This window comes from Orbicella franksi, chromosome 15 (assembly GCF_964199315.1).
Source record: "Orbicella franksi chromosome 15, jaOrbFran1.1, whole genome shotgun sequence".
Taxonomy (NCBI): domain Eukaryota; kingdom Metazoa; phylum Cnidaria; class Anthozoa; order Scleractinia; family Merulinidae; genus Orbicella; species Orbicella franksi.
Window position 1 is genome coordinate 2,281,959 of NC_138159.1, and position 20,160 is coordinate 2,302,118.

General features: G+C 39.8%; 2 protein-coding genes across 2 annotated transcripts; one reads left to right on the forward strand and one right to left on the reverse strand.

The window, feature by feature from the left end:
- Positions 1 to 823: 823 nt before the first annotated feature.
- LOC145470430 (atrial natriuretic peptide receptor 1-like) lies at positions 824 to 14,232 on the forward strand. The gene is made up of 19 exons (XM_081454233.1): positions 824 to 960; positions 1,530 to 1,747; positions 2,803 to 3,120; positions 3,762 to 3,846; positions 4,005 to 4,104; positions 4,400 to 4,588; positions 5,345 to 5,422; positions 5,863 to 5,967; positions 7,129 to 7,200; positions 7,447 to 7,615; positions 8,183 to 8,332; positions 9,092 to 9,263; positions 10,118 to 10,258; positions 10,654 to 10,777; positions 11,182 to 11,250; positions 12,014 to 12,188; positions 12,793 to 12,891; positions 13,433 to 13,524; positions 14,107 to 14,232. The coding sequence occupies exons 1-19, from the start codon at positions 824 to 826 to the stop codon at positions 14,230 to 14,232; spliced, it is 2,619 nt and encodes an 872-aa protein (XP_081310359.1).
- Positions 14,233 to 17,406: 3,174 nt separating this feature from the next.
- LOC145469068 (serine hydrolase-like protein) lies at positions 17,407 to 20,068 on the reverse strand. The gene has a single exon (XM_081452723.1). The coding sequence runs from the start codon at positions 18,545 to 18,547 to the stop codon at positions 17,603 to 17,605; it is 945 nt and encodes a 314-aa protein (XP_081308849.1). The 5' UTR covers positions 18,548 to 20,068; the 3' UTR covers positions 17,407 to 17,602.
- Between the last annotated feature and the right edge of the window lie 92 nt (positions 20,069 to 20,160).

Sequence of the window (20,160 nt, forward strand, 5' to 3'; positions counted from 1 at the left end):
CATTCCTGGTCGTCTTCACATTCTGGAAAGTCGGATTGTTAGACACGCTGAACTAATCCAAAAAGCCGCTAAACGTGCAATGAGTAAGTAGATGTAACTGAGGACTCGTTTACACTACGCCAGAGAAATTCGAAAACGAAGCTTTACTTCTACATTTAGACCTACCGTCCACGCTGAACCGTCACGAAAACGGAGCTTTTCGAAAATTAGGGATTTGAAAACGCCGACTTTGCGTGTTAGTGTGGACGGAAAACATTTTGAAAACCGAGCTTTTCGAAAACGATGACGTTACGATAATCACGTGATTTCCCTGACCGAGTTTCGGCTTCAACCACAAATCCAAAATGACCGATGTTCTATGGCTCAAGAGTGGAACAGCCGTTCTCAAATTTCTTCGGCGTAATGAGGAAGGGGCCTGAGTTCAAAATTGCCAATTGAGCACGGTCTTCTTTGATTGGTCGATAGCATCGACCAATCAACATTAAGAATTCAAGGCAGAACTAATAGTCCCAGCCTTAACTGCTGTCGCGAATTGTGTAAGATCTATGAAATCCTCCCAGCCAAAATTTAAGAAGTTTGCTGGAAACTTAAGCTTTAGATGTCCAATCAACTGCATGTTTTTTCTCGTAAATTGTTTTGCGTTTTAGTGACTCCATTTCCCGTTAAATCCTGTGATTTGTTTATTCCCAGTATTGTTAGTCAGTAGAACTTGGTGATACATCGAGTCCAAAGTAGTTGATAATTTTCTTTATTCTCGTCGCCTGTCTATTTGAGAATGTATGGATATTGTAAGGAGAAATTAGATATGGATCACGCTTAATTTATGAATGACGTCTTTTTATCTACAGTTTTCATTCTTCTGTGCGATGGAGGCGACATCCGTGAAATCATGTTAAACTTTCTGGATCTTGGGCTTCTCAATGGAAATTACGCGTTTATCACTGTCCACTTGCCTAAACGGTGAGATAATATTCTTTATTTCGTTAAAGGAGTTAACTTCAAGTTTATCACAGACTCAAACTCAACTTGTGATTTTTCACAAAGCGCGCGATTGCCGCGCAAATACGATTTTAACGAAATCATGGGTGACATTACAGACTTGTATGACTGATGTATTAGTTTCTCGCCTGGCGACTCAAATAACGTCTGGAAAGGTCTATATAACAAGAGACGCGGCCGTTTTCGAAAAAGGCTTTTTCCGCAGACAAAAAGGACGGTTGCGTTGCAGCGCCTAAAGATATAATGATATAGGTTTTCAGTTTAGCTGAGGTTAACTTATACCAGGCCTTCAGTTAGTTATATGGGCGCAGCGCGAAAAATGGCGGACGAAAAAATAGGGGAGAAGTGAGGCGCGTGAGGGCGATAAAACGTTCGTTTGCTCCTTGCACCAAGCCTCTCTCTCTCTTTTACCTCGCTCCGCCATTTTTTCTCGCTGCGCACTAAATAACTGAACGCCTGGAAGAGGTTAAGCTCACGTTGATATGCAACACGCTCACTGAAGTAATGTGTGAATTTTACATATAATGTAGTTCTTACATTGGTAACAACACATGGATGGGTAATGATGGCCGAGACAATGACGCTAAGAAGGCTTACGAAGGAGTTTTGAACATTGAGCAGAAGTTTGGCACAGAGAAGAGGTCGGGAGCGAAAGTCTCAGCTTTTGTGGATCGCATCAAAAAGCGAATGAAACAAGAGCCATTTCACGTAGACATTCCTGAAAATAGAACGGTAAGTTATACTGCATGTTGAAGCAGCAAGAGTCCATTATCCTGAATAGCAGACATTTTTGTGTGCAGCCTTGACTATGCAACGTTGAAAAGAGTCATCCCTAAAGAGGTTTTGATCTTAGAAAGGTATGCTGTCCACGTTAAAAAGGTGTGGATGCCTTAGATGGCTACCGCGCCTTAGAGGAGTCTGTCGTAAATAGCCAGAATAGAGAAGTGTCTCCATTAACAAGGTGTCAGCCATACGGAGTTGTCTGTCTTAGCCGGGAAGTGTATGCATGGTGAAGGTGTCTGCCTTGGACAGTTGTCAAGTTAGACGCACATCTAGGTACGAGGGATGTCCACCTTGGGGTAAGGGGGCTAGTTACCGAGAAGTGTATGATATTTGCTCGTCACAGGTGGAAGCTTACGCCGGAACAATGTACGATGCAGTTTGGCTGTATGCCTTGGCTGTAAACGAAACACTGGAATCAGGACAAAGTATCAGAAATGGCCTGGAAGTTGCAAAGAGAACGTATAACAGACTTTACGAAGGTACGCTGTTTTGCGTTTTTCCTAGTATCGCAAAGGACTGATTTAAACAGTTTCCGCAATAGTCTAGAGGTAAATACTAGGTACGGTAGTAAAATGTTACTATTGCAGTAGTATAACACAAGTTGGGGCATCTTCTATAGCTGCAGTCGTGCAAAAGTAGGCATTACCTGAAGATTCTTGAAGTGTACTGTCTTGTCTGTTTACTCTAACTTTTCCAGTTTGTACCTTGTCTGTACTACAAAAAGAGCATGCGTTGAAATCTGGTAGCGTCATATAATAAGCATGGAAATTTTAATGGAACGTGGTAGTGGTACCAAAACACGGCACCAACGGTTATCCCCATTGGTGTTCTCATTTGCTTTTCATTTGCATTACCTTTGGTAGAAATAATCCTGTTTGTGATAAAGTTTACCACTGTAAGTGGAGAGTGGTAAAATTCAACACAATCTTTAGGAATCTTTCCAGCCTCGATTCTTTTTTAAGTGTAAATGATATTAATTTCACCATAGTAGGTCATAATTACCCCAAACTCAGTAAATGTTTTTAGACTGTTCATGTTTATGTGGCTCAGTTGTGAAGAAGAACGTGCGTGTGAGCCTGTTTTTTAACTGGAGACCGCTTTTACCACTAGGTATCGCAGGCCCAGTGTACATGGACAGGAACGGCGAGAGAGATCCTGACTATGTGATTCAAACCCTCATCGATGACAGATTTGAAGACATTGCGTACTACACTCGATACAACGACAATTTTACCATTTTACCAGGTGTCACTATCATCTGGCCGGGCGGGGTAACCACGCCGCCTAATGACAGTCCTGAGTGTGGGTGGGACGGGGAGCTTTGTAACAAAGATAGCGGTAAGCAATAAGAAGTTAGCTCTTCTAAGCCCTATTTTGTCCGTGCCCGTTCATTGGGTATCTCTGTCGTTTTCCTAACTGTGTACTTCTACTGTGCATGTTATCTTATTGTCTGCCTATGCACCTCTAAAGTCTCCTATACTTTCTTCTGTACCCTTTATTTGGTACTTTTCTTCGCTTCTTAAAGGGGCTAAGTCATGCAATATTTAGGCAATTTTAGCACTGACCAACTGGTCATTACCACAACATATAACGACTTTTAACTGTAAAAGAGCTCAAACGAAACATTGAAAAGCCAAATCGGAACATGAATGTGCAAAATTGAAGAAAATTACGATTCTGGCTAGAGAAAGGTTAAAATTATACGGTTTTCGTATGTGGATTGGACCAAGACAAAGTGTCTCTTTCTGGAAGGTATCCGCTTCAATAGCGGACTTTCGACTGTACGTCTAGTACAGCTCCAGTGGACACTAGTAAATATGGTCACATGCCGGTAGAATATGAACGCCAGCTGGCTGCGCATCAATTTCAAGGTTAATGATATTTTCTTAAATACTGAAATATCCTTTATTTGTACTATGTTTCGGAATTAACGGATACGTGATTTATCTACTGATATGCATTGTTGTTTCATGCCGCAGAGAACAGTACTACATATATCATCATCGCCTGTTGTACCGTGTTTGGATTTGTGTTTGTTACCATGGTATTTGTGTTCGTTTACAGGTAAGGTATTCACTTAACTATTTCTAAACAATAATCTTGTTGCCCTCTACCAAGATGTTGAGTTGTTTTGGGTTGTTTTGCAATTTACCACTGAACGTTACAGGTCGCGTAATACCTTTACGAAAAACATCAGTGTAACAGTTACTATATTGTTGCAGGAAGCTTATTTTCGAGCTTGATCTTGCCCAGAATCAAACATGGAAGGTTAAACAAGAAGATATTGTATTCAGAGACAGTGTCAATCTGTTTGAACCCTCAGTAAGTAGAATATATATTTCATGGAAACGTTTAAAATCCCCGGGGGGGCTCCCATATAAAAAGGACGGGGATGCTCCTCAGAAATTTTGAAAAGAACCCACTGGGGTAAAACCATACCCATACACACATCGGAACCTATCCAGACGTTAAACAAATTTGTTTTTTCAGTATTTGCCTCAGTTTCTACATGCAGCGAAGTATGGAGAAGGTCACACAAGACTATGTCTCACGTACCTGAGTTTCACTGGGCCAAGTCAATATAATGAATTTATGTTGGTAACCTTTACCGTCCTAGAACGCAAACTTCAACTCCGTCAGAAGTGTCAAGTCCAAAGTGTCATCGTCTCGCCTCAGTCGTCTGAGCTGGGTCAGTACTCCCAGATCATGCGCCAGTGTGAAGTCCGCTGACACACAGTGTTCTGCCAGGTGGAGCTTACACGAACAAGTCTTCTCCTCGGGCTTCACTAACATCGCTTTCAATAAGGTAGGGAGGGGAGGGAGGGTAGAGAAGATGAAAACTGAAGGGGTAGTGACTAAAGTGTGTTCGAAAGAAAGGATGGCTGGTCAGATGACGAACAAAATATTATAAAGACAGCGAAATAAGGGTTTCGAAAAAATCGAATGCTTAGCTTCATAACAGGAGTCAAATCTATGACCTTCCGAATTACCGCTGAGCTAGAGCACTCGCGGGAGCTAGGCCATATATCTTTGTTGCCTTACATTCTGTACCGTTATTAGCTGCTTTTAAGCGGGTGGCCTGGTCATGTTTCACTCGTGCTTTTGTTTTTGTTTCTTTTTTTCTCATTTTGTTGATGACCAGACCCGCGCTATTACCCAGCTCCTCTTTGAGAGTAGGGAAGTCAGTGTGCAAAAGGCGTAGGAGAACGGATCGGAGGGTTGGAAGGTTGCGGACTGATTTCACTCTGCGTAATCTAAATATAACTGTGCAGTTGTAAGCTTCCTAAAGTTTCTTGTTTACCGATAAATAGACGCGTCTTAAATAGCAAGGAGCGTTTTTAAACAATTCGCATACGAGTGATATGTTTTGGACTGTTTTTGTCATCATTTTACTCGCTTGAATGGAAGACTGGAAGATGTAGTAATTAAGAAGAAATTAGATACGATCATTATTACTAACTACTTACCCAAGGTTCCGATGTCAACATCAGAAACAGTGGGTTTTCTAAAATAAAAGTTAAAGTTTCTAAATTCGTTTAACTATTCCTTTTTTCATTTCTAGGGTGAGCTTATTGTTGTAAAACACACCAAAAAGAAGGATCTGCGAATATCCCGTAAAATTCTGATTGAGGTCAAACAGGTAAGTGGAAGCCTCCAGCGTCTGCAACTGTTTTGTCGAAGAAGTTTTTAATTTGTTATTTTTTTAACTCTGTAAAGGAATAAATTGCATTATTGAGGCTTGTGTTTGTAACCGATATAACGCGCGTTTTGATTGGCCAATTGTAGGGCATTATTCTCCCCTAAAAACGGAAGCAAATAGCCATATAATAAACAACTTATTAACCTCGAACGTTCGGTTTTTACGGGAAAATCTCAAACCTCGGCCTTGCCGTATTGACCGAGCGATAGCGAGGTCAATACGCCAAGGTCTCGGTTTGAGGTTTTTCCGTAAAGACCTCACTTTCCGGTTAATAAGTAGTTAATTCTGTATTTAAGTTAGTTTTGTTGCAACAATGCGCAGATCAAAATACAAAGTCGTACTTTCTAATTATCCCTCTTTGTGTTTTACTCATTTGTTAGGCCCGTGAACTGCGCCATGAGAACATCAACCCATTCATTGGAATCTGCATCGACTCGCCCCAGGTCATGATCCTCTCGAAATATTTGAAACGAGGCAGTCTCCAGGTATGTAGGCGACTGAGCCGCTAACTGCTTAGTAACGCGACTAACTGGAAAATTTCGGCGTGCTTCGGGAGTGTTCTTCGTATTTTTTCGGGCCACGACAAAGCAGTTGCTTTCGTGATGTATATTGCTGGTGCCAAGTTTGAAGAACACCACTTTAATATTTCTAGAGTCATTCTCGATTGAGTGTTGTGCTTTTTTATTGTAATTATATAGCTCCATCGAAATCCAATATTGCCAACAGACCTATTTTTTATTAATTTTTGCAAACTGTCCAAATTTAAAATAAATTGGATAGTTTTTGCTCGAACGTTTAGTCTAGCTTTGAACAAACTGTCCAATTTGAGAAGAATCTGGATACTTTCCATCAACCAATGAAATGTCAAGATAAATAAAAGAACCGAGTATTGGCCAATCAGGTTGCAGCTATTATCACTGCCATCAAACGTCACCGAGCGATTTTAGCTCGCTAAGTCTTCTTATGTTCTGACAATGGCGGAATTTTCCGACTTTTCTCTCCACCTTTTTGACGTCTAAACTTTCGAATGGAGTCTTCAGCTAGGTTTCCAGAGATAGATGCTACTGATTTGCTCGAGATGAGGGAGAATAATCAGAACAAGAACACTCAAAGAAGCAAAAAACCTGTGTTAAAGTGTTTGACCTGTGACGTGCTGAGCAAAGCGAAGTGAGAAATACTGTACTTTAGACGATAAAATATTTGCCTTGTTCATCTGTTTTTGGATCCCATATAATTAATAGGTAATAGGACTAAATGCTTGTCCAATTTGGAAATAATTGGATTCAAAAAATTCCTCGGACTGCAAAATTGGACTCGGCCTACGGCCTCGTCTAATTTTGGCTGTCCTCAGAATTTTTTTCATCCAGTTATTTCCAAATTGGACAGCATGTAGTCCTATTACATATACGAACCACCTATGACGTCATCACTTTCCTCATTTGCATAATACAAAAACGTGAATATCTCTAGAACGAAAAAAGATATTCCGAAAAGGAAAACACCATTCTTCTTTACTTTAAACAGCCTTTCAAATAAGCAATTATTTTTTACTTCATGGGCACTTTAAGAGCAGAATCAACTTTAGCTTGTGTCTACGAATAATTTAAGTTAACTTAGCATCTTTTTGTCTCAATTTCCTTATACAGGATCTACTGGAGAACGAAGATTTCAAGCTGGAGGAAATTTTTGTTCTTTCTCTGGTCCGTGACGTGGCAACGGTAATGCTTGACCTGGTAGAATAGATCGTTAAATCAAGCGATAAATTTAAAGGGCTAAGCCACAATTATTTGTTTGCTAGAGTTTAACATGGAACGTGACATAGCGACAGGTTTACTATGGCGTAATACTAGCGTGGCCCAGTTGGATTGTTTATGCCAAAACATCCCAAGAGGAACTTTGTGCCTCTCAGTCAGTATGCTCAGATCGACAAGTTCAAAATATACTGTTATGCTTTCTTTACGTAGGGTATGATGGTGTTGCACAATAGTCCAGTTCAAGTACACGGTCGGCTTAAGTCCTCCAACTGCCTGATTGACTCGCGTTGGGTCTGCAAGATAGGAGACTGGGGCCTAAGTGAACTCCGGTCTCCATCGGATCGTCTGAAGCCTCAAGAGGAGCATGAAAAATACAACGGTAGGTTACGTGATGTTTGTCAAAACCAAAAGACGATTTTTATTCTAGCATCGAACTGAGTCAAAATTTTTCAAAAACGTTTGATTTGGTTAAAGATTCTGAATAGAAACTTTTCAACAGTTTTTAGCGTCAATGCAAAATCATCGTCGTTGTAGACATTGCTGTGGTCAGCGGCTACATTGTCTCCATTGCTTTGTCTTTCTTGATGTTGATGTGTTTCTTCTCAATTGACCATGCATTAAGGTCGTGTTCTATTGGGATCAACCGTTTCAACCGCAACCAGGTTGGGTTGATACGGCTGACGTTTCTCAAAAGAACACTTTTCCAACCGTTTTAGGTTGAAACACCGTAACTACTGGGAATAGTCCTTACGCGAGCTTTAATCAAGCAAATGCTTTTAAAACCATTTCAACCTGGTTTGAGGCCGGTTGAAAAAGTTGATCAACCAAACCTACCTAAAACGGTTTTTCCCCAACAGAACAAGAAACGGTTGATCCCAATTGGTATCAACAGCGAGCACCTTTTAAAATGGGATAGGTCGCCATTCTCGTTTCATTTTAATTTCAGACATGTTGTGGTGCGCTCCTGAACATATTATTGACGGTGAGATGGACAACCGAGGGTCACAAAAAGGAGATGTGTACAGTTATGGAATCATCCTTCAAGAAATTGCCAACAGGAAGCCACCTTACAGCATGTATCCATTTGAACCGCAAGGTAATAAAAGCACACAATCGATCAGTCTCCTGAGTTGGCCGAGTTGCTCGGAAGCCGGTTAACGCTAACCCAGGATTAAAAGCTAACCGAAGTGTTAATTTTTCTTTTATCAAAATGTTTTTCACTGCTTATGCTTTGTGTAGTTTGAGATTATTCAAACTCAAAACTGAAGGATAAACAATATAAACAGAAACCTCACCGAAAAGTTGCAAAATTGAGATCAAAATTCTCGCTAACGCCCTCGGGCCCGTTTCTCGACAGCCCCGGAAACTTTTCTGGCCCCTAAAGCCATTTTAAGTTAATCTGTATCTAAGAGAGGTGTATACGCCTGAAACTTCTTTTATGTAGACCGGAACCTTTGTTCATATTTAGAATATGGGAATAAAACAGCTCTGTAATCATAAGGTTTGAGATTTTGCTGCGGCTTTCCGGGTGCGAAAACTTTTCGGGATCTTCGAGATCTAGAAACGGGCCAAGAATCAAGAACTCAACACAATGGCCTCAGCGAACCCATTTTGAAACCACAGCGAATGAAAACTTGACTGTAACAGTGAAGAGTCACTTGTTTTGTCAAACTCTAGTCTGTTAGTTTATCCTTCATTCTGATTGCTTATATAAAGCGTGCTGCGCATTTCGAGCTTACCCAATGCAAGACCAAAAGCGGTTTCAGAAATTGACGAAAGCTTAAAAAACCCTAGTCTTATCGAAAAATTAAGGAAGCTAGATGAATTTAAAACGCGTCCGGCATTTTTTGGGCAGAAATCATCGCTCGTGTAATGGCACATGAAGATCCTCCATTCCGGCCCGTGGTCAAAGAGAACGCTTGTAAGTCTGAGCTCCAGTCCCTTATGACGCAGTGCTGGGATGATGACCCTGATAGACGGCCCCATTTTAATAAAATCCTGGATAGGCTCCGTAAGGTCATGGGCAGGTAAGCACATGGTCATGAACTCTATAAGGGTACAAAATTTCCTGCTGTTGATAGGAGGACTCTATTTCAAGAACACAAGCTACTTTTACATAGAACCCCCATGAGGTTCTTTGGTCGAAATCCTGGTGTAATTATATCAAACACGAAAGACCGTGTTTGACCACATTCCAAAGAGAAGAAAATAATAAGAAAGGCCAGGGCTCGTACGGGTCCTAGAAAAACTTGGAAAGTCCTGGAATTTTATTGTGGCATTTTCCAGGACTGGAAAGTCCTGGAAAAGGGCTACTGGTCCTGGAAAGTTCTGGAAATCTGTTAAACTCAAGTAAAAAAATATGAAATGTATGGCAGACAGTAAGGAGAATTAACATTAAGATAATGGGAGTGAAAGGGTTAATGTGAATTTTAGAGTCCTGGAAAAATCAATCTGAGTCCTGGAAAAGTCCTGGAAATTTGTTTCTGAAAAAGGTACGAACCCTGAAGGAAGAAAATACGACGCGTAGCGCCGTATTTTTGATCAAACTCAAGGTGTGGACAAACGCTTTCTAGAGTGTTTGATATATCTTCTCAATCAAAACTAAAACTAAGGAGAAAATGAGAAATAAAATCGTCCAAGACTGCGCAAATTAAGACCAGATATCCAAACACCTTCACGGTCATTATTTCCTTTGTTTAAGCTTGATAAATTATTAATACGTATGAGAAAATAAGTTATTAAGTAAGATAACGCAATCGTATGACTTCATGCACGCAAGTGAAAGGATTGTTGTTTTTTTTACAAAAAAGCAGAACCTGAAAAACGTCAACTTGTTGCCTCTGGCTACTGACTGTAATGCTTATCTCCTGTTGTTTTATAGGGATGTGAACATCATGGATAACATTATGGCGTTGATCGAGCGTCACGCTGAGAACTTGGAGGCGCTTGTGGAGGAAAGAACACGACTGCTGATGGAGGAGAAGAAGAAAACGGACAAGCTTCTTTATAAAATGCTACCAGTGTAAGGAACAACTCTATAGTCTCTGTCTCTCGCTAGCCAAGAGTATAACTGATCACCAGGCCACCAGCCAAATTTTAGGCCGATCTGACAAAATGCTGGGGGTTGGGGGTTGGGACGGAAACTGCCATACCAACGGGGATTACAGATGTGATATCTGCAAGAGACCTTGCTCTCCAAAAATATTTTTGACACAAGTTCTTGCAGTTTCAAGTTTGTACATATATTTCCATCTTTTCCATCGTCCGCCAGTCCTGTTTTGTAAACGAGTTCTGCTCTTTTTATTTTTTACAAAAGCCACTATTACATTCGGATTGGCTCTCAAACCATGTTTTGTTACTTCTCGAAATTCCGCAACATTGAATAACAGGACTGTTGTCTTTGTTTACTGTACGCAGCGCCGTGGCAGAGGAACTGAAGCTTGGCAAGCCTGTAACACCTGAGTATTTTGATGAAGTTACAATTTACTTCAGTGAAATCATGGCATTCATTGATCTGGCTTCAGAGAGTACGCCTATGGAGGTGAAATACAAAATTGAAAAATATGAATCCTAATCACTAACTATTGTAAATTTCGTTTTCTGTTTGTTTATGCCTTTTTTTACGTAATATATCAGACAAAAGAGACAAAAGAGACAGCGCAGCGGAGCATTTTTGACGAACCTCAAGGTGTTTGGAAATGTGGTGAATCATTGTCTTCTCATTCGAAAATAAAACTAAAGAGAAAACGGCGAAAGAAAAACAAAAAATCTATGCTAGTTAAGATCAGACATCCAAACACCGTCAAGGTCTTGATTACTTTTGTTTTAAACTTGATGAATTATTAGTGAGTTTGAGGAGGACTTTTGATTAACGAATAACTGTGTTCTTTTTCGGAGATTTCAGTGAAAATAGTAGTTGAGTTTAGGAAATTTCTTTTATCTTAGATCGTGGCATTTTTGAATGACCTGTATCTTGCCCTGGACAATATTCTTGGCAACTACGACGTGTTCAAGGTAAGCTTTAACTTTTACTGATCGAAATGGTTATTCTCTTTACTTATTGCCCTACATTAATTCATTTTAGTTCTGGGAAAATGTGGGTACATATATCAACGCAATATCCCTCGAGGTATTTGCTAACGTTTCGTAATCCGTGAGGTTACGGACGAAAAATCTTCGATGATATCCCGGTGATCCGGCAACTGATCAAATAAGCCTTCGGGTGCTCTTCCGATAATCTTCGAATGACCTTCTCGGTGTGGTCTTCGGGAGCAATTATGGCCTTGGAGATTCTCCGGACTACAGCGGAACCCCACCAATGGGCCACAAAAATCTGGTCGAATTAACGGGATGACCGTATTAAAGTGGTTCTTTAAATAAGAAAATGACTCACTGAACTTTTGTTCGGACTAGAATAAAGTGGCTGTAGTAACAAGGTGGCAGTATTAAGTTAACTTTTTTACCCCAATTATTATTGTCAATTAAACAAGGGCATCTAATTAGCTTCCTATATTTTTGCCCTTTTCCATTTCTCCTCTTACTTGTCTACTTTATATTTATCTTTGTAATTTTAGAATGGAATAAATAGATAAAATGAAAAAAAAAAAAAAAATGAGGTGAATTAAGGGGACGGCCGTAAGGCTGGTTCCACGGTACCTTGACAGCTGTTCGTGGTACAAGAAAGAAGCACTTCTTGTTCAGCTAGCTAAGCATTTTTTATGATGAATATTTTTAGTTTTTAACCTTTTTACAAGATTGTGTTTTTTTCCTGTCGCAGGTGGAGACAATCGGTGATTGTTTACTTGTAGTGTCAGGGCTACCAGTCAGGAATGGTAATCGTCACGCGGGGGAGATCGCAGACATGGCGTTTGACATTCTCAGTCTCATGACTCACTTCAAGATCAGACACAGACCCCGGATGAAGCTACAGCTCAGGGTTGGACTACACAGCGGTAATTGTAACAAAGGCTAACTTACCCATTACTCCGTGAACTTTTCCAGCTTCTGCAATGTTTTAATACGTCTTTGGGAACGATCCCAGAAGCACTTTCCAAGCTAATTCGTTATGTAATGCTTTTTCAAATTCTTGCCACGTTCTCTTACATTCCACTCAAATCGTTGCAGTTTTATTACCGTCAACTATATCTCTTTAGCTTTGACCCAATAGTGTAGTTTTACTACTCGGGGAGCAGGGATGGCGCAGTGGTGAGAGCGCTCGCCTCCCACCAATGTGGCCCGGCCCGGTGCTATATGTGAGCTACGCTTGTTGTTGGTTCTCGCCTTGCTCCGAGGGTTTCTCTCCGGTTTTTCCGGTTCTCCTCCCTCCGCTAAAACCAACATCTCCAAATTCCAATTCGACCAGGATAGAGGATCTGCTTGAAAACCAGCTAAGGCTGATGTGATTTCCTCTCTAAATATTGTAATATCGGCAATAGATTTGTTCGTTGAGTTATGAAACATTACCAATTGTAGATGCGCATGTAAAACTGATTGTGCCGTCGCATCAACTGTACATCCCATAATGCTTTACCAAACTCACTATCGTTTCCTTACCAGGCTCCTGTGTGGCGGGTGTGGTCGGAATCCACATGCCTCGTTTCTGCTTATTTGGCGACACAGTGAACGTGGCATCGAGAGTAGAGACCACTGGCCAAGGTAAGAGGCTCAAGTCTTCAACAAAGATGTCAAGGGCATTTAATGATACTTTAATTGAACTTTAATTCTCCAACGCGTGCGAAACGCAAAACAATGTTCGATGTCAGGCAGGTTATCGGAAAACAAAAACGTTGGGTAGTAAATCTCTAATAATAATAGGGCTAAAAAACAGACCCAGTATTGGAAGTGAATATATGAAGGATTATATATTTGAACTGCGGAGAAAGATATGAAGACATGATTGATCAGCGCAGTCATATACACCATCGCAGTTATATACACCAGAACCAGTATTGATTGGTCAATTTACATAGCGTATTTGAGACTTGAGAGTTTCTTTCTCGAGTCAGCTTTGAAATGGTATTTTTACGCTCTCATGATATGCATTTTAAGAAGAGATAAGTTCTCGGCCAGTGAACTAATTTTCTTGGCATCTGTCTTTATTTTCATCATGGATTGAATGCAAACAAGGACAATTGGCTCCCAGCCCCAGTTACTCGAAGATCTATTCAAGTTATCTTAGCTGTGATGTCCTTTTCAGCTCTCAAGATTCACGTGAGTGAAGACTGTTACAGGATCTTGAAGGAAATTGGTGGATACACATTCCTCAAGAGGGGCGAAGTTTACCTCAAGGTAATTTGAATTGCTGTATGACTGACTTTGCAATGGAAGGCCAGGAACCTTCGGTTTACTTTCAGTGGCATTACTTGCAAAACATTTTGGATGATTTTAATTTCGGACAAAAACAATTTCCGAAAACAAAACCGTGCCAAATTTTCAAGCGTATAAATTTTTGAGCGTCCAAGATATTTACAGAACAGTATAGAACTTTGAAAAAGCTCGAAAGCCCTTAGTTTCTTTTATTCCAGGCTTTATGCAGCGAACTCTAGTTGAGAAACTGTTTGAGTTATGTAACGGCTTGATAGAATTTGGGTTATTTTCTCGTCATTGGAGTAAAGCTGTCATTTTCAGAGCTGTTGTGTCAGTTTAATTCGTGTTTTGCAGGCGTGAATTTACTTTAGCTATGTTTCAGCTTAGTGTCCGAAATTGTCGGTCCGAAATTTGTCCAAAATGAGATAAAGAGTGTCCGATGATAAAACGTCTGAAATTTTTATTGTCTTTCTATTTAGAATATACACCGCTAACAGCGGCCAAACAACTCCAGCTAACTGAAATGTTGTGTATGAATTAAATCCCTTTATTTATTTTGCACAGGGCCGTGGTTTTTGGAAAACATACTGGCTAATAGGCAAAGAGGGATTTAACAAGCCGCTTCCACACGCCATGACGGCAAACTCAGAACCGGCCGTGGAGACTTTAAATATTTACTACGCAAGTTAAACTGCGTTCTACCTAAACCAAATAGTTTACAGATTTTTGATGTATTTTGAAAACAGATTCAAACATGGGTGGCACGAAATCCAGTCATAAAGAATTTCAGTAAATTTTCACTGAATATTAATTCTGGTTAAAAACCTTCCAGTAATAAACTACTTAAATATATGTAAGCCCGAGGGCTTTGACTAACGGAACACATATTTTTTAAAATTGTCAGCTAATAGCAACCTACAGCGCGAAGTTTATTTGAATTTTTTTCGTTACAATGAGCATGCAGAATTTTGATGTTTATCATGTGTTTGACAAAGGGAGAGCTTGATTTGTGTTCCATTTAGTCAGAGAGTTTAATTTTAAGCATTCAGTTTTTTACGTGTGCGTACAAATGTTTCAGAAATGTTTTGAAGCCTACTTGCAAGTAATGGCTGCGAAGAAGATAAAAGTTGCTTTGGAAAGGAAAAATACCCCCTCCCCCTTTTAGGGTCACCCGGCAATAAGCTCAGAAAAAACCCTCTGAGTAACAAAAAGCCCAGGAATTATTAATGATATTTTGAGATATTCACAAATCTTAAGATATATACCAAATAGCTTCTCTGAACAAGATTCAATGAATCTGATAATTAGATCATAGAGAAAAATGTATGGAATATTGAAACGTCACTGCTCTCTCTAGCAATCGACAATGAGGAGGGGAGGGAGGGGGAGCGAATCTCCCAAATAAAATTGATCCTCCGACAGTTGCAAAAAACTGATCGGGATGTTGTGTTTATGGACCGCTAAATTTTCAGGCACGTTCAATACTGACTACTCAAATCGTGTTCATGTTGTTCAAGAGCATCAAGTGGTATGACATGTATGATGCGTGCCATAAAATAAGGTTTACCATTTCTTAGCGATTACCGTGAATGTAACACTTTTCAGTAAATTAAAATTGTTTTATGTACAAGTGGTGAACGTCTATCTTAATTTGTAAGGGATTTAGTCTACTCAAACGATTCGCACAACTGGTGAAATTGCATGCCATGAAAAAAAGTTTGTCTTAAAGGAACTCAGTCACGGTTTGCTCATTTTGAAAAGTTTAGCCGTCGTTTGCAATCCGTGTCAATTTTCGCCATCCTTGGCCATCCTTGTTCCTTTATACTTTATTATCATCTCTTTGATGTTTTTCTGTCTTAGTAAACTATTATTTTCAGGTTTCCTTCCATTTAAAGGAGATTTTGTACGTGGCCAAAACAAAAAAAGACAAAACACCGTGACTGAGCTCCTTTAAGACAATGTTGGCGGGCGGTCTTTCAAACCAACACACATTACATGTGCTTCCTAAGCCATACATTGATATTTCGGTGTTATACTAAAATCCAATTTTATCATTCCATTAACGTCAGCCGGATCAGGGCAACAACAGCAACAACAGCAACAAGAACTCAATGCTCTAGAATAATAAGCTTTCGTCCAACACGTGGCGCTGTGGCTTAAGTTTCAAACTAAAATGCAACCGTAAAGTACTATCACAGAAGACGTTTTCACCTTAGTAGACCTGAATAGACCTGTAAAACACCTTGTGTGCAGCACTCGAATTTTCATCTAGATTCTGAAATTCTTTCTTGGCTGTGCTTTTGCCTTAATTTCCAGGCAATGGTAGCTGGGGATTTTGAAAGTCACTGGCTCCAGGCTATGGTAATGAAGCTCAGCTTCATGGCCAAACAAGGCCATATCTCAGGTGGCTTGTGCCAGCTTCATTTTGACAGTCGCCTAGCTAGGTGACATTCAATCCTGTTTTTCCTGGTAATCGAGCCTATTTTCTCCTAAGCTTGTTACTATCGCCACTGGGATTACGAGATTGTTAATTGCGGCCCATAAAGCAGTCCAGTCACCCCACTCACCAGCCATAGTCATTCTACGGAGATAGATGTCCCGTGCTTCAAGATTGCTCTATTCACTGAAATTAGTTCCGTCCTGGTTGGCTGGGTTAGTTTGGAGTTTACTGACCGAGTCAGAGCGCAATTTTGTGGGACTGAGCAATATACTCTTTCGAGGTCAATTAGCTGGTCATTCATCTCATGGAATAGACAGTGACCATCTTGGGTTGGCAGCTAACGATATGCAAGTCCTGCATTTCCCACTTCCTACTCTTCGGTGATTCACTGTTGTCGGAAGCTTTTTTACTGGTATAAGTGTTTTTCTCAGTTAATGAAAAACAAAAAAACACGTGCGGAATATTTCTTTTAAAATGATGACACGTGTTTTTTTGGGGTGAAATTTGTATAATTTATATTTTTCACCTTCCTCTGATATAAATCCATGCCATTCCATATTTTTGGTCGAGATCATTTGCTGCTCAATATGGGGATCATTTGCGTTGCGGTCCAATTAGAGGATCATTTGCGGTCCGGGATCATTTGCAGTCCTGAGATCATTTGCAGTCCTGGGATCATTTGCAATTGGCGATGAGTTTAATGGAGCGTTGCTACTTTCCGAGCTTTATTTCAAACTGGACAAAACTGAAACTGAGTCTTTTAAAAGAAACATTGGTCAGTTGATATTTATTTGCGACCATTTTACATAAAAATGGGTAGTTTATCATGATTTTTATTATTCTAAAAAAAAAAAATCATGAAGTATTCTCTGACAGGTAGTACATCTGCAATACAGTAATAGCCCACGTATAAGAACCTGGGTTTTAAGAACCTGTTAGGCTAAAATTTTCATTTTAAGCCCCCTCCACATAAGAACCTATTAAGGCTAACATTTTAAGTTAGGTTCTTATCAGTGGGGTTGCTGTAAAAGTGTATAGGTAGAAACTGCTGAATTAAGATCATCATCTGTTTAAAAGTAACTTGACATAACTTTTTTTTTCTTTCAAGCTTAAGTACCGTGTTGTATGTCTACTGTGTTTGCCATTCAAATAATTCCCCAAGTATTTGCAAGTACTGTACCCTACTACGGTATCAAAGAAAGCTTTCTGACCATCTCCATCTCTGTGAGAATCACAAAACATTAAATGTAAAATATCAAAATATATCCCAATGAAAATAAATAATTGCAAAATATCAAAACAACGTAAGCTACCAATGGGTAATGCCTCAGCTTCTCAACATGAGTTTCTTTGTTATGTTTTGTTAAGGACATATACTGTACCTGGACTGAACTGCCTATAGGCATTGCTCTACGGTACAAATAAATGATTTATACTGTATTATGAGATGATATTTATAATATATATATAGTATATTCAGATGAAATTCATATGAAAATATAAGAACCTATTTTAAGAACCTTGGTAGCCTAAATTTGCTTTAAGTACCATTTATATAAGAACCTATTTAGGCTAAATTGAAAAATTCAGGTTCTTATACGTGGGCTATTGCTGTATCTACTACAGCTTGCTGGTGTGCAAATCGCGATCTTGGGATTCACAAAGAGCTAAGAATTGTTTGATTTGTTGTGCAGTTTGTTCAGGATTATCAAGATGAACATGGTGGCCTCCTAGAAGAGTTTTCCACATCTTGAATTTTGCATGCTGACAAATAATACTGAGCCTCTCCAGGCGACTTTCGTGACCTATCTCAAGTAAGTCTTGACTATCCGAACCCTCTAATATCAACACCGCGCCCTTGATCTTGGAAAGAATAAGGTTTAAAGAGAGCCGGGGTGGTAAAAAAGGGAAGTGGTTTTCTTTAAGAGTTGGATCATGCGAAAAAATAACACCATCCTTGGTGACTGTACTTCCTCTTTTTGTGATTAACAACGCATCATCTTTACGTAAAGTGTTACCATTATATGGCTCTTCTCGCCTAGCAGCCGCTGCCTCTACGCTTTCATAAACACGGGGAAGTCTTGGGTTCATGTTCGCCATTCCAGCTGCATATCTAGCTAACCAAAAGTCGGGTTTCTCTGCGCTCCTAGCAGGGTAACCACCATACTCAATCAAGACAAGATTCTCTACTTCATTTGGGAATGTCCCCGCATACAGCGATGCCACAAACGCTCCCATGCTGTGGGATATGATAGAAAACTTCTCCCATCCCAGTTGAAAGACAACTTTCTTTACATCAGCAACATATTCGAAGTGTAGATACGGCATTCCAGGCCATCGATGAGAAGATAGGCCATGTCCCGGGAAATCCATCGCAACAAATCGAATGTTTTCAGGCAGCAAACGAGCTATTTTGTCAAATGTGTTGGCGTTGTCTAGCCAGCCATGTAGTCCTAGGAAAGGCTTACCATTCTCTGGTCCCCATGCTTTTGCTGCAATAACTCCCCAAGGCGCTTGAAAGGAAATTTCCTTATAAGAATTGGTTAAATGTTCTTCGTCCGCCATATTGAATATACGTTTACTCGCCCCAGTCTGTTCCTCATTAGAGTGGAAACGAGGGTGCGTGTTACGTAGTGGCTTTTTTCTTCGGTGTCACGCAATATCAACAATTTGTCGTAATTCGTATTTTTCAAATAAACAAAAAAATCAGTTCCACAGTACAATTTATCATACCGAATTTAAAAAAATCAACGAAGTTTCATAACAATCCGTCTCAAATTCATAAAAATATGCAGGGGCAAATCTAGGGCAAGAGTGCAGGGGGTGCGCAACCCCACCCCCCTGGATGAGATGCAGCTTTCTATTAAAACTGGTATTCTGCAAAAAAATTGACTATGTGGTTTATTGGTATGATGCCATTCCTTAGTGGTGCATCCTCTCCTAAGAAAAATCCTGGATCCACCCCTGATTTTACAAAGAATTGTATTCCATTCAGGAGCTGCTCCTGATTCCATTGTAAAAAATGTAAAGTTAGGGGTCATATATTTTTACGAGCTTGCAACAGATTCTTATGAAACTTCACATATTAACTAAATTCAGCGTGATAAATTGAGCTGTGAAGTTTAGTTTTGGTTTGAATGTAAAAATCGGAAAAGTGTGACATAGGTAAAAGTCGTAAAAAGGTCCATCTATTTTTGCAATTGAGATCAAGCTTTTAAGGTGATTAGAATTTGTGACCCAAAACTAGCAAATTGTTGCTTTTTTATTAAGCTTGTGGGGTGTAATAATGTTGTTAAGGTTCCACTTTCAAGTTTGAGGGCTATCCGTCACACCAGGGTACTGGTGGCCGCTTAGGAGGATCACTTCAAGCAAGTGGCCATTTTCAGTTTTTTGCATGTCCCAAGAGTGTCTGCTCATGAGGGTTTCCACTGTATTTGTAAAAATAAAATCAGTAAATCTTCAAAAATACCCAGTATGAAGGGTAAAACCAGACCCAGTGAATAAATCAACAGGTGCACACAAGCTTTTAAGGTGTAACAATGTGGTAGCTATAGAACAATTTCACAGCCTTCCCCTTGTGCATTTGAGAGTTTTGTTTACAATGCAGCTTCTCTCACGTTCCACAAGCTAATTTGGAGAAATAGAATGTTGTAGTTTAAAGATATCACATCAGGTTTAAAACAAGCTCACAAGGATTTGGCCTTCCGTCGACTATAGCAGAAGCAACAATACATAATGATACAACAGACTTTTGCATTGTTTCCATTGACAGTGGTCAATACTGACCCTGAGTTTTCATAGATATCTTCACTGTTCTCGTATACTTAGTCTGTTCCCCAATGTGTTCGCCACTGCATGTTGAGCGTTACCCTGAGGGTGAGCCACTTCTATCTTTCCTAGATAGACCTTATCTAGGAAAGATGAAAGCCGCTCTGCTTGCAGGGTAGTAATGGGTGGATAACCCAATTTCATTTGTAAAAGTTGTAATCACTGATGGAAGACTATTGTTGGTTGAAGTTTGATTTCTTTGGTTACCTTGCATTGAGATTTCATGACATTTCTGTTGTTTCTTATAACATGTCCAGTTGCATTTGTGGTAAGATCTAACAACTGTAAACTTTTACCAATAATTTCCAGGTGTTCTTACTTTCTAAGCTTTATGGTGAGTAGTCGAACTG

What these genes read in the sequence shown, in the direction of transcription:
- LOC145470430 (XM_081454233.1), top strand. Translation starts at nt 824, where the DNA reads ATGAATGACGTCTTTTTATCTACAGTTTTCATTCTTCTGTGCGATGGA. An exon ending in GCAACTACGACGTGTTCAAG is followed by an intron (nt 11,251 to 12,013) that starts GTAAGCTTTAAC and finishes TTCCTGTCGCAG; the next exon opens with GTGGAGACAATCGGTGATTG. An exon ending in CAGGGTTGGACTACACAGCG is followed by an intron (nt 12,189 to 12,792) that starts GTAATTGTAACA and finishes TTTCCTTACCAG; the next exon opens with GCTCCTGTGTGGCGGGTGTG.
- LOC145469068 (XM_081452723.1), bottom strand. Translation starts at nt 18,547, where the DNA reads ATGGCGGACGAAGAACATTTAACCAATTCTTATAAGGAAATTTCCTTT.